General features: G+C 42.5%; 1 protein-coding gene across 3 annotated transcripts in view; it reads right to left on the bottom strand.

Moving 5' to 3' along the window:
* SPTLC2 (serine palmitoyltransferase long chain base subunit 2) overlaps positions 1 to 12,226 on the bottom strand; it is a 79,799-nt gene extending 67,573 nt beyond the window's left edge. For 2 of the 3 annotated variants that reach the window (XR_010999895.1, XM_068192734.1), the window contains exons 1-2: positions 12,070 to 12,226; positions 797 to 991 (exon numbers count right to left, since the gene is read on the bottom strand). Coding sequence is in view for 2 of the 3 variants with exons in the window: in XM_068192734.1 (XP_068048835.1) it covers positions 797 to 991; positions 12,070 to 12,162 (288 nt within the window). In the remaining variant the exon portion in view is untranslated. The other variant, XM_068192735.1, reaches the window with a different exon arrangement.
* Positions 12,227 to 18,446: the final 6,220 nt, after the last annotated feature.

Raw genomic sequence — 18,446 nt, 5'->3', positions numbered from 1 at the left:
GTCACACTCTTCTAAAAGGGGTCACATTAAGAGTTAGCAAGAAAATAAAATACCTTGTCAACTTCATGTTTCAACGGTAGCTTCCTAAAAACAATTAACTCCTGTGGGGAATAAAGATCTCTAAAAATAATTTACAAGTACTGCAAATCAGAATTATCCATTTCAGTCTAACTGCTGCAGCAGGCAAGACCTTTCACCTGGTAACAGAAGCTCTTGTGAGTAGGTCATAACATGAATTAATTCTTTCTAATCTATATCAGTGAACCACAAGTCAGCACCTCAAATTACTCACCAGCTAACCTGCTTGTGTTCTAGACTCCAAAAGAACTTAAAGTTATATAGCCTGTGCTCTGGATCTGACCCACAAGCTTCTCTTTACAACTGCTTCAGATAAAGGGAATTTATAACATTTCTAAATCAAAACTCAGCCACCAGATCAGCATCAGAAAGCCTCCCATTGGTGTGAAACTAAAACCAGGAGCCTTTCTTTAAGCACTGATGCTGGAATATGCAGTCTCTCTTCCTCAAACTCTTGTTTCTGCAGCTGGGGGATCTTTCAGTACCTTGATGTAACTGTTGATGCAGCTTTGCACTGAGACAGATGAGAAAATTACTCTGAGGAAAAATAACTCAAAAGAAATATCATTTTTTTAGGACACAGCACTACTTGTATAGTAATTGGGGGATCCAGAAAACAAGGAAAACAGCAGAAAATTTTGAACACCACTTTTCCCCAAAGAAACACTCAAGCCTCAGCCACATCATTTCCCACAGAACATTATTTCCCAGTGGTTACCTTCTGTTCTTCTCTTTCTGTTGCATTTTGACACTTCTCAATCTTCCACTGCCGCATGAAATCTCGCAGATACCCAAAGAGAGTGAGAACACCATAGCCTACATAGGTCAGCACAGCAACCAGCATTGGTGTTTCTTCAAAAGCTTCATTGAAAGGCCTTTTGTATAGTCCTCCATTGTGCACAATATGATTTATCTACAGTAAAAAGTTAAAGAAGTATTATTTGAAAAAATTATTATTTCAAGTATTATTTGAAAAAAAGGCAGATAGACATTTCAAAGGGGCCTCCAGCCCTGTGGTCAGTTGCAGGCTCTGCATCCCCCATCACTCAGCAAAAACTGCTTCCAGGTAAGTTCAGTCATTACTGATAAACACTGCCAGCCTCCATACATGAAGTTGCCAAATTGCTGATATAACCCAAGTCACAGTTACCAATCTAGGGCAGTTTAATCTAACATCCAATTAAAACTGTTTAGTTTGCAAAGCTACATACAGAGCATTGCTTACATCTAGGCAAACCAAAATGAAAAATGTGCCTTCACCAAGAGGGTACAAGTAACAGAACAGCAATGCGTCCCAGGATTGCTACAGAGAAAAACAAAACAGAAAGTAATAGTTTTATTGATCTAAACAATACATCCTCAGACTTGGAAGCCTATATTAGTGTAACAAAACAATCACAATCCACGTGTCTCTGTAGCTGTTAGCCTAAAGATGCTGACATAAACACTGTACTCATCCATGAGGCGGACATGACACCACAGACAAAAAAGTCATTGTATATAGAGTCTCAACACGGCATATATGTCAGCATACAGAACAAAGCATGGCTTTCTGCATGAAATCCATGGTAAAAGTCATCTTGCTAGTTACATGTCATCTGAAGGTAGGAGATTTACTAGCTGCCTAGTGCACACAGCAGGTCTATCTCAAGTACTAGAGTATGCAATATTTGCAACTATTACAGAAAACCTTCACAGCTACAAGGCAAATGCTCACCCAATATTAACACTGGGGGAAAATATAATTTTAGGTTTAACTAGACTACTTTTTCAAATGGTTAAGTTAAAGATCAGATCTCATAAGTTAATGAATGAAGACACAGAAATCTAGCCATTAGATGCAAATGGATATCTGCATGGCTAAGTTATAGAATGGCTGCACAATAATAGCTACATATGAAAGAACACTCTATAAGACATTTGTGTAGCATCAAATATATATAAAAATAAGAAATAGATTTCTTAAAATGTACTAATCAAAGAAACCTCAACACCTAGGAAAGAGATTGAACCTAAATTCATCAAAAAAAGACAATGGCAAGTAATTCCTGAGGGGTGTGGGCCAGCAGACAGAATAAAACCAGCTATTCACCTATATCACTCATATTATCATATGGGAAAGTGATGTAGAATCATACTAAACTCTACAACAGTTGATGAATCAATAAGGCACACATACTTGCTGGCATCATCAGACACTGAATTATTTGGAAAGTGATATCTGCTGGAGCAAGTTTGTATTTCATTATGTCTGCATTAATATAGTGAAAGCAATTTTTCAGAAGCAAGGGGCTGCTCTTAGCAATACAATTAGGCTATAGCTATGCAGTCACCACGTATAAACCACAACAGCACCTTTCCTCCTGATAGCCATTTCTACCTCTTCCCTTCCTCTGACACAGTTTTAAGCAAAGCACATCCTTCATCTGGTCACAATAGTTGTGGACTATTGAATAGTCTTAAGAATAGGTCTATATATGGAAACAAAATAGCAAAGACAGAGTAGAACTTCTTTTTTAGCAGCAGCACTTAAAGACAGATGCAGGTAACTAGCGTGCAGTGCTTTGAGGCCAGGTTTAATACTGAAGTATTATAGCAAAAAGACACTGCATACAGCAGTGGCTTAAGGTAGAAAATTACTATGGCTTTGGCACAAGTGTAGGAACACTTACCACACTGCAGCTCAAGTGCTGGCAATTTAAGGCTTTAATGCAGGCCAAAGGTTCACACACCGTTCTCTTCATGAACAACACCAGCCAAAGAAACTGTCCCTGCCCCACTCACTCCCATTACAAGCCATCTGCACCAGCCTCCAGCTAGCACTACTAAAGCAACTACATCTGATTATCAGCATAGCATCCCTTCAACACCAAACTGATCCGTGTTGGAAATATAATCATTTACAGAAGGTTATTCATTAGACCTTAATAGTCCTTACAGCACTGCTCCACAAAGTCATTCAATAGAGCTCAGCAAACAAGAGGCAGCAGCTTTTGGAGAGAGAGGAGGGGCAGCAGCACCTTGACAATCACAGTGAGCCAACACTGCAAAGGAAAAACCATGAAAGCCACCTACCTCATCTCTATTACTCTCAGAATTGCTTAACTGTATCATTATGGCTCCTGTACACAAAACTATAGAATTTTGTTGCATCCAGATACCAGAAAGATCATGGACCGAAGCTCCAACCACCACAGTTTCACAGCTTGGGGAATTACAAGTTGAAGTTTGCATCCTCACATTGTCAGATCAGGCTGTGAAGAGCAGCTGTTCAAGAGCAGGCACACTACATGCCTGCCACCTGTGCCTGCCTACTGTACCAGCAGCTGATTTCTGGATAAGCAGACACAACACTGGTAGTGACTACTTCACAAATTACCTAGTACTGAAGAGCTAGAGATCCCATCAAAGCTTCTAATGTCTTTCCCAGGTAACTGAAAGTTCATCTGGAAGAGATGAAAGGCTACATCCTAAGATAATGGATCTGAGGTTACCAAGCACCAAAAAGTTACTGAAAAAAGAAAAAACAACTAAGACACCCCAATCTATATGCAAACTTAATCACAATAAAAACATACCAATTTTTCCAGGTCTTTGGAGGCGCCTGTGCTTGTAACAAATGCTAAAACTAAAAAAACTACTCATTATGGTCAATCCCAACATTTCACTAAAAAAGGCTTTTTAGGAATACCTGTATTGATTCAACCCATACTCAAATCAATTTCACCTCTCAGTTTTCCTCCATCAGTGCGCTAATACATCCTTAAATTTGCGTGTCACCTGTGACATCAGCTGAGAAGCTTGTGTTATCCTAGCTGAATCAAAAAAAATTAAAGACTGAATGCAATTCTACAAACTCTTCATGAAGCATATGACTGTTAAAAAAACTCTAGAATTTCACTACATAAGAGACATTTGTACACATTAAATACAAGCCTATTTGTTTTTCTAAGAATGCCTTATAAATCCACACATAAGCCTTCAAATGAAGGCTTACATGCTGCAAGCTCCAAAGCTGCTGCAAAAGAACAGCAATTTCAGTTCCAGAGACCAAGAAAGAAGGTGGCTACAGTTCCGTGTCTAATTTCCTTTTATCGGGAGGAGAAAAAAGGCATGGAAGATTATGACTTTTATGATTTCAACAAGCCTTATGATCATAAAGTGAGCCATGACCTTTGAAGTAGAATATAAGGCATATGCAAGTACGAAGAACAGAGTTCACTTAAACACAGGGATCAAAAAAAGTACATGTGTGCTCACCTACAATTCTCTTTCCTGCACTGTGCAGATTACATGTATGCACAATAGCACCATCACATTAAGGAACTCAGCTGCAGGAGAATCAGAGAGCACAACTCAGCTGGTTACAAAAGGCAGCAAAGAACCAGCCACAGGTAATGCCTGTGTTGGGCCAAACTCTTGGCGAAACAAACACGAAACAGTGTTGCAGCAGTTACTGAGCAGCAGCAGCATCATCACACAGCTGCTGCTAGAAAGGACTACACCGGTCTAAGCAGAACACATGAGAGGCTGATGATAATCACAGAATGTACTGAGTTGGACCCACAAGGGACTATTGAGTCCAACTCCTGGCCCTGCACAGCACAACTCCAAGAGTCACACCACCTATGTGAGGGAGTTGTCCAAGAGCTTCTTGAACTCTGTCAGGCTTGGTGCTGTGACCACTTCCCAGGGTCACTGCTCCAGTGCCTGATCACCCAACAGGTGAAGAACATTTTCCTAATATCCCACCTAAACCTGTCTCAGAACAGCTTCATGCCCTTCCCTTGGGTCCTGTCACTAGAATGAAGAGATCAGTGCCTGCCCTTCCTCTTCCCCTGGTGAGGATGCTGTAACTGCAAAAAGGTATGCCCTCAGCCTCCTCTTCTCCAGGCTGAACAGACCAAGTGACCTCAGTAACTCTTCATAAAGCTTTCCTTCTAGATCCTTTCACCACCTCTGTAGCCCTGCTTTGGACGCTCTCTATATCCTTTGTGAGTGAGAAGACAAAAGCAATGTGCAAACACAGGAACACTTGCAGATGCTACTGCAGACAACACACAGGATTTACCACAGGACTCTGGGTACACACCTTGCATGGCAGGCATGTACTTTAGGGAGAGAAGATGCTGCAAGTGCAATTCATGCTGCACAAGTTTGAGAGCAGTACGTGGTAACTGCTTAGTGCTGCTACCCCAGGAAAGATCCAGCAGTCTGTATTAAAGAGGCCATTTTATTTCATGCTGACAGGAAGAACAAATTCAGATGAACCTGGCAGACTTTATATAAACACATAAAAAAGATTATTTATGCTGGAACACAACTTTGCTAAATTCTTATTAAAATTTAGTAGCTTCTCACTGCCACATACCACACATGCTGCAGAAATTTTATTAACAGGTTTATTGCTTCTATTTTTAGAAACACACTGTGAAAGACCACATCCAAAGTGTGCCTCCGTATGCAAAAGTAGCCACATTCATCACAAAGGATTGAGGAAATCAGCACTACAGAAATCACAGCAGTGAGAATTCCATGAAGGCAGCTGCTCTAAAATGTTAGATACCCTGTGGTAATTTTACTGTCACCTCTAGCCCTTTTCCTTGCACTGCTTTGCTTAGACTTCAAATCTCAGACTGCTGCATGGGTAAAAAGACAAAGTGTTTACTGCCAAAGTTAGAATTAACTGGTTTGGATCACATTTTAAGCTTTAAAACAACCCCACAGGAGATAAACGTGTTTTATAAAACAGACTTTAAGAGTATATTTCTAATTAAAGATTTGTTCTTTTGACAGGTATTATCAAATATTTTTATTTACAATTAGTCACAACAAATTTGACAGTCTTTGTCAAATTAGATGCACTTACCACATCTACAAAAACAGTGTGAATCTTCGTAACATTTAAAAGTTGTTTGGGTTTGGGTTCTCCCCTGTCCCGCCCTTAGCAAGAAAAGGATGTAATTAAACTTGGGGTTTTTTGCTTACTACATATAGGTGACAATTTGAATTCTACTGAGAATATACTCTTTTTCTTAAATGTTTTAATTTAAGAAAATATTTTAATTTTTAAAATTTTAATTTAAAAGAATTTTTAAATTCTTTACCTTAAATTACCTTAAACCTTACATGTAACTTTATTTATTATGTTCAGTAGATTTCAGGCACATAGAATACCAAATATAATTTACAATAAAGATTTCCAAAGACAGAACAAGTCTGCAGTGCTTCCCCAAAAAGTCAATCTCCAGGCTCTCAGATACCTCTGAAAGCATATTTTAGAATGTGCTCTCATTTTTATAGACATTAAACCCCATTACTTCCTAAACTTTCCAACCCTTGCTCAACTATAAATATTATTCAAAACTATACTTTTGAATTAAAATCAGTTCTTTTTCTAGGATTCATTTCTTTATGATGGCAAAACAAAAACTGGAAACCTCACTGAAGATGGGCCAATGCTTTATGCTCTGCCTAGCAAAATTGAAGTCAAAAGATAACTTAGACAAAGCTTTGTCCCCCCAACAAACTGAACATATGAAATTTAGAAAAAAACACTGGTTTTGTTGTACAATTAAGACAGAAAAATACAACATATCACTCAAGCGAATGCAGTAAAAATAAATTAACTTGTATACATCTATAACATTCTTGAGAGCATTTAAGGCTTACCACCAGATAAATTTGAAAAGGCAGTCCAAATACAATCCATAGATTTTAACACTTCACCCAAACTAATTTCTCAGTAGCATATATTCAAGAGAAATTATGAGCTTCTAAGAGAAGCTCATAATATCAGCAGCTATCATGGGCATTTGTTTTCATTCCAGCACAGAAACACAAATTCTCAACAAGCACAATACTGGCATTACACCTACTAATTTAACATGATCTCAAATATTCATTTAGCCAGGGAAAATGTCGAGTAGCTGTTACTTCCACAAAGGCTTACAGTCTTTTATAACTGAACTTGGTAGTAGAAAAAGATCATTGTGCACAGGTACACTTTTTCAAAAATAGAGGAGTTTTGTCAATTAAAGTATCTGAAAAAGGTTGCAGTCTTTTCTAGATCACACAACTTTCTTCTCACTTCAGTTTTATATTACTGACACAATAAATACAGTCAATCATAAAACCAAGCAAGAGAGTCAGAAAGCAGTAATTTCTTTCCTCAGGTCTGATGTAAGCCTCAGAGTACCTGCTATAAGCCCTAAGGCGCGCATCTTTACAGGGGTTCGGGGATTAAATGCTAATGTCTAAACCTGGACAGACTCTCCTGCAGTCCATGAGTTCACCTCTGTAACCATGGAATAACTAAGGCTGGAAGGCACCTCCATTGTCTCCGAGCCCCAGCTCAAAGCAGGGCTAATTACAACGGGCTGTCAAGGCCATGTCCAACCGTCCTCAACTCCTTCATGGATGGAGATTCCACAACCTCTTTGGGCAACTTCTTCCAGTACTTTACTACCCTTCTGGGAAAAGTTATTTTCCTTATGTGCAATCACAATTTCCCATTCCTCCAAATTACATGTGTTGCCTCTCCTACTATGGTCACATGCTTCCAAGAGCCTGGCCCCATTTTCTCTATATCCTCCAGCCAGCTAGTTAAGCCTTCTCTCTTTCTAACGTTGAGCAAACCCAGCCCTCACAGCCTTTTCATTTCTTGGGGACCCTCCACTGGATTCACAGATTGATGTGGTTATGTCACCATCTTTCTGAGAAGCTCAAAAGTGGACACCATTTGCAAGATGCAGTCTCCCAAACTGAGTAAAGGGAACAACCACTTCTTCAAGAAGAAGTTAATGAGATTTAGATTCTCAGGATCTTTTTTTTTCCTGTCAGAAATACTTGAATTTTAAATTTGCACACAGATGTGAAAAAAACCTCACAATTCTGTACTCCAATTCCTTTTTACACCAGTGGATAGGGTAGTTATTTATTACATTTATCTTATCCTAACTTTCACCTGAAACATGATTCACGTCACTGCTACCACTAAATCACTTGTAGCAAGAACTTGCAGTATCTGCTGCAGTCATCTTAAGTGTGCTCTCTGAAAGAAACTACACTAACCTGAATTCCAGCAAAAGTATCTTAGAAATCAGGATGAAGCTATTGTTCCCCTGCATCCTGTAGCAATCCCACAAGATGAACCTATAAGCAGTTTGTGCTATTTAAGAAGAGCAAGCACAATCACAAGACTACACAAACTGTTTTCTGTATATCCACACCAAAACTTCTAGGAAATAAATATCTATGCTGCCCATTTTAATAGCTGTTAGAATTCAGGACTTGTAACAGTGTTAAAGGAATGCAAATCCCACAGTCCTCCCACTTTTCTCAACCAAACTATTCCTTGTCTTCCTGAGGAAGCAGTACAAGATGTTGTTTACAAAGGCATGTATGTTATCTGGAAGTTGCTATAGGATGGTGTTTGAAAACCTTCTAAAAACATCAGGGAAATTAAATTTTTTTTATATAATTCCAGCTCCTATCTAAATGACTTGGAGATACTGCACACAACAGAAATTAGGAACTTGATATCTAAAACCTATATTCCAATTTAATTTTTTTAGGTTGAGATTACTTTTTCTTTGACTTCTAGAAGCACAACAGAACCATTCTAATGTGAAAAGCTCAATTAAGGAGTAAAAAAAAAATCACATTACTAAGAATTTGTTTACAATAATAGGTGGATTCAAATAAATTATCTTGGAAAATAAGGGCATCTTCTCCCATTAAAGATGTACCATCTCCCTATTCTAAGCAAGAAAAATCTTTTCAGATGCAGCATTGGAAAACCATTAGTCATTTGCAAAACATTCCAATGGAGAAATACACTCCAGTTTAAAATTGCATTGCAGAAAGAAAAAGCACTTTTCCCCCATTTATTATTCCCACAAGTGTCTTGATAGCTCCTAAACACCATTTTTATATTGAACTCAACACTCTCCCCAAAACAGCAGAAGGGCATAAAAAGCAGAATCGTGCACAACTTGAAGAGGTAACTTCACATCTCTTTTACTAACAGTTGCTCTCTTTCTCCTATCTATGTTCAACTCCTCACATCACGACAATACCCTTTGAGATGTCAGGCTTTTATCTTACATACTGCAGTATTACACCAGTTCTAAATCAGTTTTAAGTCCATCCATAAATTACTATTCTTTCTGACCATTAACACCCTTAACTGTATACAGTCAGAAAAAAGTGACTTTTCTTCAACATTCCACAATTTTTAATTTCTATATGGTTCTTCAACCTCTTTTAATTAAGCTATTCATAATGAGACTGAAATTCAGTGAATGCAACAATCTCTAAATAGATTAACTTCAAGCAGGAGCCCAGCAATTTGAACACAAGATATCTCAGGCAAGCTAAGAGCTGTTATTTATCTCAGTATTTCAGCAGAATGTTTTTACTAATGCTCGAACCCTAGCTTCAAATGGTCACTTTCCCAGTCACTGATGATATTTCATTAATCTCCAAGGTAGCCAGAGTCTGTTACTGCACAGTTTTAGTAGGCAGCAAGTTTCCCCTCTCCTCTTGCCAAAGAGGTTTAGCAGTTCAGAAGGAGACAAATACAACCACTTTGAAAACTAAGCAAACAATTTTACCCTCTTCTGGGCATGCTGGAGTAACAGTAAAGAACCCACTCTATATGTCAAATACCACCCTTCGTAGAAGGAGTATCATAAGGAAACATTTGAATTTAAGCTTTATTTTTTAGGATAAAAACCCCCAAAACAACATAAACAAACAAATCAAGAATTAAAAAAACCCCAAACTTATAAAGATAATCTGAGCAGAAATGTCCTAGGTAGAAGAGGACTCTTTTTTCACATAGTTAAAAGTGGGTAAAGTTTTCCTGTACTATCAAGCCCTACTGGGGGACATGGTAAAGCACTACCCTGTCTCTAAACTCTCCCCTCAGAAACGCCATGGTTTTCCAAGTAAATGGTCAATGGCTGCAACATTTCTTTAAACTGATGGTTTTCCTCTCCTCTTCCCATCAATTCAGATCTCATTTTACCTCTTATTTCTCACACAAAACCTGTGAAAAGCCTTCTTGAAAAGTTCTTTTTCTCATCCTTACTTTTCTGTTTGTTATTTTTCCTATTAAGTAACAATCACATTCTTTTGTGCAAGCTGCCTCCTTTTTGGTACTTGGTTACAGCTGCAGATTCTCAAGTGCTATATGTGGTAAGTATGTAGTATATACATACTCAGCAAATATATTCAAGACAAAGTGAGCATTCACATGTTTCCCTTCTTCTGCAGAAAGGTACAAAAAACAAAACTGAAAAGGCAAAATACCAATCAAGTAGCCAAATCTGTAATATATCAGCAAAGACATCTTTTGGCAGCTTACCACCACGGATGCTATTTGAGAAAACTGGACATAATTAGTTCCCCTAAATAACTGCTTCTTCCAGTCCAGTTCTAACATTCAGACCCTCACTTTGAAAGTTAGCATAAAGTTAACCCACATAAAATTATGGAAAAAAATTTAATACTCCTAATTATAAATGTTTGACCAGCAAGCAGCTGCCAGAAAGACATCAAGCTTTCCTATACTCTTATATTTCACACTGCTGCTACACTTTGCATTTTTGGTAAGATTTCTCATGACCACTTCTCCAGTGAACCGTAACCCACTTTAGAAATAGTTATCTCAAATGCTTCAGGTCTCCAAAACATATCAGTTTTGATATCATAGTATATCAAAACATAGTATCATGTGCAAGCTACTAAGTGAACAGAACATCTCATAAACCAGCAAGGTTTTTAAAGTTTCCTCAGTTTGACATCTATGGTTTTTCCAATTCACGTGCTACATCGCCCACATTTTCCAGATACACATGTAAACAAAGCCCTAGAGGACAATGCTTCCCTACCCCACTTTCTGTTCTTCTGAAGTAGAAGAATACAATTGTATTCAGACATCCTTCTTTAGAAAGCACAGGGTGGGGCAAAACTCTCACAGAAGAACACTCTCCAGCACCACACTTTGTCTTATTACAAAGATTTACATGTAAGGCTTTATAGCCAGCAGTGCTTGGTGTTTGCAAGGCAAGACTACCAAGGCTATGGCTCCCCAAACCAGTACAAGCTGACACTGCTGCCAAATGAAGGTACTGAACCTCCCTCCATTTGTTCACTTCCAGTATTGTGCTGTATCTCCCAAGGGCCAGAGCAAGACTGTGAGCATCTATGCAGTCAAAGAAATACAATAAGTATCCTCAGTTAAAGAACTCGGGGAAAAATAAGTTTCATTTTACCCTCAATCCAGTTCACACAGTGAGTGCACAAGCCTACACGGAAAAAACAGAAGGGAGAGCAGAGGACTGAAAAACAGAAGCAGCAGGAGAGATGAGGACACAGGAAGGCTTTTCTCAAGCAGCTTGAGGCGTTCAAGGAAACACAACCTATTGCCTTCTGCTGAGGCTAACTTCATGACAACCATTAAGGTTTTTACACTATAACAAAGCTTGAATGTTTTGCAAAGAAACAACTGGAGTCTGCAAGCACAACACACGCTTGCATGCCAGGGTGTTAATACAGCCAGATGGGAAGCGCTGCATCAAGCTCCAACTCTGCTCCAGAGGGAAGTGCCTGCTCAAGGCTACTCGTACCCACAGCCCCGCGTGTCGCACCTGTAACAACGACACAGTGGCGAAGAACTGCTAAAACCTTTTCTTCTAAAGCACAGACCTGCTGTGCTACAGCGAGGTTAAGTTCAAAGCTCTGGCACCAGTAAAAGCCTTGCAGCAAAGTTACAGCCGTGACTCGAGGGACAGTCGCTTCCCACGCCGCCACCAGTGCGGTGAGGGAGCACCCCTCGGGCGCTGCCCTCCCTCCCCATGCGAGAGCCGACGACACAAACCACTGGGTTCTGCCGACACCCCTCACAGCCACACCTCGGTGTCTTCCGGGGCCCCGCCGCCGCGCCCCCCGCCCGCCCCAGCTCCCCCCTTCCCCCGCGCACACCTGAGTGCCGGGCGGGCGGCGCACGAAGCCGTTGCGGAGCGCGCCGTGGGCGCCGCCGCAGCCGTTGGCGCGGGGCCGCTCGGGCCGCTCCATCGCGCCGGCCCCGCCGCGCCCGCTCCGCCGCCCCCGCCCGGCCGGGCCGCGCCGCACCGGAAGCGCGGCCCGCGCTCCCCCAATCGCCGGCGCGGGCGTCACGCCAGGGGACGGGCCCCGCCCGGACGCGCCGACGCGCGCGCGAGGCGGGCGGCCGCGGCCCAATGAGAGCCCGCGCGGCACCCGGGTGGGCGGGGAGCAAGGGGAAGGCAGGGGCTCCCCCAATCGCGAAGGGAAACGCCTTGGGGGCGGAGACAGGGGCTGAGCAGTGTCCAATCACTTGGCAGGGATGGCACGGGGCGCGAAGGGAAGGGGAATAGCTGGCCAATCACAGGGCGAGGCCGAGGGACGCCTTCGCCACAGCTCGGGACAGATGCGTCCTGGCTGGAGTCCGCCGGGACGCCGAAGGCCCTCGCAGGGCAGCCTGCAGACCAGCCTGGGCAGAGCTTAATTCCGGTAGCATTTACCCTTCTGGGGCTGAAGACTGGCGTGAGCCTGGCCGCCCTGCTGAGCTGTATCGCTCCCGGCAGCTGGAGCTGCCCGGCTGTTCGTTCTGCCCACGGCTCTGTTTAAAAACCGTACTAGGTTTGTGTACAAACGGGTTTGAAAAGATGTGCTTCGTTCAAAGACCAGGTAAACTAAATAAATGTATTTAGTTCGGGAGTGCATGTTACCAACCTCAGTGCAGTTTGAGTGACCAAGCATCGGGCAGACACAGCCAGAAGGGAACCACAAAGTGTCTGCACTTGTGCACTGTTAAACACCTGTTTGTGTCCTGGTGAGGGAGTAGGGAGCGGTTCCCGAACTGCAGGAGTGTTAATTGGCACAAAGTAAACAGCCTGACGCAGCTAATCACACTGAAAAGATGGAAGAGTATGACTTTTGATTTCCCCAGTGTAATTTAGAGGGAAGGACTGTGGTGTTTCTTTGCACTCAGCAACAGGGGAAAAACAAAATGAAGAGTTATGAGGTTCAAGCATATGGATTTGAGAGAACAGTCTCATCCTTTTCTCTCTGATTTGCTACTGTTGATAGTTATTTTTATGTATTATAGTCACATCTTGGAGCCTTTGTCATGGATCATATTGCAAAATTGGTATGCAGTACCTAACAAGTGAATTAGCTTCTGTGAAAGACGGTCATTTTTCTTCCCTCAGGAAGACAGGAAAGCTTCACAGCTTGGTTTCAGCCTATTTGTAGGCAGCAGTGCGTGTCCAGTCTGCTTCATGTCTCCATGTCCCCTTTGGAGGACAAAGAGGGCTTTTTGTAATGAGGGTACAAACACAGCCTCAGCAGTAACAAGTGCAGGGTGGCTGTTTGACCTTGTTCCTTCTGCTGTCTGTGGCCACTCCCATATCTGGACTACCCCTGAAGCAGGTATGCACTTGCCTCAGCAGTAAGCTTTCTTTGCCCGGTTTTGATGTGCAGTGAGAGAGGGCCACCAGCTAAGATGGGCTGGGCCATGTCCCATCTCTTGTCTTGCAGGCTGGGACCATGGAGGAGACTGGTGTTACTAGGAAGGACCTTGGGATCATAGCAGCAAACACCCCTGCTTAGCACTTGAGAACTTGTGCAAGTGGACTGGCTTCGGTGTGGGTGCAGTGAAGAGCACTGGTGGGGAAGAGGCACAGGTGATTTATTTCTGGATGAGCAGGGGAGGGCTTTTGCAGAGTTCAAGTAATCTATTAGGAAACTAATAAATATAGTGGAAAAAAAATGAACAAGAAAGAGAAGTGTATTAGGGGACCACATACTGTAGACTTCCTGAAGTATTTTTCCCCCTGTTGCCACAGTTGGCTATAAGCATTTTCCTCCTGCCTCCACTCCCTTTGAACAAAACAGATTGAATTATACTGACTAGTTTTTGCCTATGGGGTGCAGATTGTCCATCAGTCTACACTCACAAGGCATATGTAGGGCAGCACTCTCCACTCCCTGCCTGCCCACCTGCACAGGGATGAGTTTCACCTGCTAATGTTTTACTCCTAGAGAGGATAAGCTGCTTCACCTGCCAGGCACAGAATCTCACTGCTGTGTTCTCTATTAAAGCACAAACCCTTTTCACATATAGGTACCTAGAGACTGGTCACTTCATCTGTCCTTGAACCCAACTAACATGAACTCTTAGAATGAGTTGGTTTCAGTTTTGGTTTAGGAAGTGTAAATGGCATTAAAGGACCAACTGGTTAGTTCATGCAGGACTGTACAGTCTTACACAGCAGCTGCAGTGCTCCCCTGCACAGAGGGACCTCACCCTGCCCTGAGCATGGGGCCAGCATAGCTTGGTGTTTTAGGGGCATCTGGTCCCTTCCAGCACAGTGCAGGGAGGCCATGCTCACACTGGAGCTGCAGTGACAGAAGAGTCCAGGATATCCATGGAGACAAGTCACAGCATAGGGATGCCATCCCAGGGCACAGCTACTGCCACAGGCAGCACCAAACAAATCCCACAGAGCTCCTGGAATCACGCCTGCAGGCAACTCTGATATGGCTCTGTGCAGTGCACAAGACACGTGTGTACACAGGTGGCTGCAGCTTGTGCCTCTGGACTAGGCAGTTACAAAATAGGGAAGCCAGAAGAAATCTAAAGAGCAAATTCCAGTTTTAAATTACATTTTAAGTCTCAAGGATACTATTCCAGTGAACCGGCAGAGCAAACTGCCTTACATTGCCAACTGAACAATATCACCCAACATGGGTGTCAAAAAAGGCAGAGATCCTATCCTGATCATAGTTTACAACCATGGGACTGTTTTTTGCTGTAGCGGGAGGGACAAATGAGTCATTACTTGCCTCATAGAAGCCTCATCATTATTTGAGGTCAAATTCCTGATGTGTTCATGTTTGAGTTTGAGATGGAGGCATTAGGAATGAATGCACCAGGGAGCCCTGAACGTAGGGCATGGATCAGAGAGGTGAGTTGTGAACTTTGGAGATGGAAGAAGGGCAAGTTCCGGAAGGAACAATTGGGCAGCAGACTTGAAAGTTTGTGAGCTCTGAGAGAGATCCCAGTCAGAGCAAGATTGCTGGTCACAGCCCACTGCAGTCCTGGAGAGCTCAAAGGGTCTCACTTAGGACTGCACATTGTAGGGTCACAAGAGAGTTGGCTTTAGCCATAGTAATTTTCAATCCTGCCTGTAATTTCAGTTGTTTTTGCTATCAAGCTTTCAAAGAAAACATACACTTGGGTTGTTATTCAGGCAAGAAAAGTAAGTTTCCAAGGCTGCTTGTTGAAAAGCAGGAGCTGATTAGACAGCATGAGCTCCTGGGAGCAGACAGTGTTTCTGATAAGCTCAAGAGGAGCTGAGCCCAGGTGCTGTTCATCAAGGCTGAGGCCCGATAAGCATTTCTTACATTGTAGTGCATCCAGAGGTGGGGAGGAAGGGAGCATGCACCACCAGACCTTTTTTCAGACCATTCCAAAGAGCTGTTTTTCTCTAGGCTTTAGTCGGGGCTGACTACCAAGATTGTCCTAGCTTTGTTTGGAGCCTCCTGTGCTTTACCTGCTTTTACTTATGTTCCCTGTCCCCATGAGTCTGTACAAAAGAGTACTTAGAACTGTCATAGCTGTTCCCATCCCACCCTCATCAGTTCAATTTTCTGGATATTTGGCCCTCCTTTGGACAGTGACTTGTGCAGTGTTTTGAAATGGAGATGGCTGTTTCTCTGCAATGGAACTAGACTGTATCTTACAGCAAACTTAAGACCAGCAGTAACATCCATCCACTTTCACTGCATTTCACCAAGCTGTGGAAAGATGACTGTGGGTAATATCAGAGGAAACTGAGAGGTTATATTCACAGCCTAATAGAGGTTATAACAGTATGGAAATTATAGAGTAAAACACAGTTGCTGCTCCCCAGATGGAATGTGGTTGGTGTGCTCAAAACCTATTCCACGATGATTCCCCACACCCACAGTCTGCAACCACAGCACCTGCTAAGGGGGATGGAGCAGAGGGTGGAGTGGAGACACCTCATTTGGGCTCTTTTGAAATCCTTGCAGGGAGGGGAACTCGACAGCACTTTGCAGCTGAGAAACTGCATAAAACCTGTCAGCTGAGGGAGACAGGAGATGTCCTACTGCTGAGCCAACAGCTGTGGTGAAATCATTCTCCTTGGGTGAACTTGGTTCATTATAGCCTAATTGTAACATTAACACACACCTCCACTCCAAAGTTACCCACCCCCAAGGTACAACCACCTCTCATTGGGCATGTGCTCTGTATTTTTGACTGTATGTTTAAAAATGAAGTGAGAGAATTTTACACCAATCCGTAACAAAGGTATTGTATGACTGCAGTCACCAAAGCTCCACCTAAATGTAGAGAAATAGTATAGAAGTAAGTGGAGAATGAGGGAAAAGTTAGGGAAGACTCCATCATAACTATCAGTTGATAGGCTGAACCTGTCTTCTCCCCTGTGAAGACACTTATTGGGTAAGAATCGAACTCTATGCATGCTGAATATTTTATTGGGGATTAGAGCTTGTCTGTGTATTGCTTTGAATACGTTTTTGCAAGTCAGATACTATCACCAGCACTCATCAAACTTTAGCCTGTCAGTTTTATATTTATAAAGTGTTATTCCATAAACTGTGAGAGTCCTTTGCGGGCACTGGAAGTTGCCAGCAGTGGGTATTGTACTCAAATAAAGAGAAAGACCCACTGGGCGGTCTCCCTTATGCTGTTGGTGTGTGTGTCCCTGGCTAAGTCAGTGGAGCCACCCTACAATCCAGCAGGACTGCTCAGCGAAGGGTCTCCATTAACAGGACTCTGACAGACTGGTCAGGCACAAGGATCTTGGCTTCCCTGGGGTGTTGACAGACAAATAAACACTAAGGGTTGAGGAAATCTCCCCTTTTCATGTGACACTAACTCATGACACCACCTGCTTTTTCTGGAGCCTGAATTTTTGATCTTTGTTTATGCCATCATCCCAGAACTCTGTGGTTTTGTGTCTTTTTAGGTTGCTTACTGACACTATTGGGCCGACAAAGGCTGTATATCCGGGAACCTTGTACTTGCCACAGAGAGAAGCTGATACAAGTTAACCTTGCCAGAAAAAAAATCATTAATTTGGTCCTACCATGCAATTCACCTGATATTGATGTCAGATACATAGTTTAGTACAGCAGCGTTTGGGACTGGAGTGGCATGTTTGGGAATTAATGGCTGAAATGTGATCAGTTATTTCATCATTCTTGGCTTATGTTGCCTTTTGTAAATGGAAATGTGGCCTGACAGGGTCTGATGTCAAGATACAGGAGCACTGGCAGAATGGAGGTGCAGTCAGTGCGTATTTACTTGGAGCAACAGTTGGAAGCAAGGTAACCCCTGTAGCTTCTGATCTTGTATTTGGTTCCTGTGGTGTGTAGTTAATCACCCGTGCTGCTTCAGCTTTCATGTCCATCCTCCATGGACATTCTTTGTTACTCATGCCTGTTTCCACTCAGGTTGATAAGTGGAGGAGCAGATAATAGAAACTTTAGGTTTTCAGGTTAGTTTCTGATGGTGCATCTAAACAGGCCTCCATGCCCAGTGTTCAGGGCTCCCCGGTGCATTCATTCCTAATGCCTCCATCTCAAACTCAAACACAAACACATTGGGAATTTGACCTCACAAAATGGTGAGGCTTCTGTGAGCCAAGTGATGACTCACTTGTCTCCCCCTCTCTGCAGTAAAACAGTCCCATGGTTGTAAACTATGATCAGGATCTCTGCCTTTTTTGACACCCGTGTTGGGTGAACTAGTGAGTTCATTTTGTTTGTGCCTTGCTTTCTTAGTACATAAAATGAGAGTAGTGAGACCATTACTGTCCCCGCCCCACCTCCCCATCCAGGATGAAGTGAAAGGCTGCATCTGTGCAGTATAAACAAAGCCCTAATTTACATGTAAATGCGTATGATATCGCTGTAGCAGCAGAGTTGTAGCAGTGAAGCCCTCCTTGTGTGCAGGCAGCTTATGTCAGCAGAATGGCTCTTTTTTGAGCAGAACTTTACTGAGCACCATCAGCTATATCAGCAAAAACACTGAATACCAATATAACTACATCCTCATTAGGACCTCAGGGCCCATAGTATTTTAATTTCTAACTACTTTCTAGGTGCTTAAATACTTTTGAGGATCTGCACCTATCTATTGGGACTATGCAAGTTGCCCTCTTTCCATCAGAACCCTGGCAAACAGGTTCAGAGCAGATGTGGTCTCACTTTATCAGTGGCTGCAGAGTGCTCTGAGAAACTCTGGTAAAGAGCCCAGAGCCCAGCAGAGCATGACCAAACTG

The sequence above is a fragment of the Anomalospiza imberbis genome, chromosome 6 (genome assembly GCF_031753505.1).
Source record: "Anomalospiza imberbis isolate Cuckoo-Finch-1a 21T00152 chromosome 6, ASM3175350v1, whole genome shotgun sequence".
In the NCBI taxonomy this organism is placed as follows: domain Eukaryota; kingdom Metazoa; phylum Chordata; class Aves; order Passeriformes; family Viduidae; genus Anomalospiza; species Anomalospiza imberbis.
This window is presented reverse-complemented; position numbering and strand designations above follow the sequence as displayed.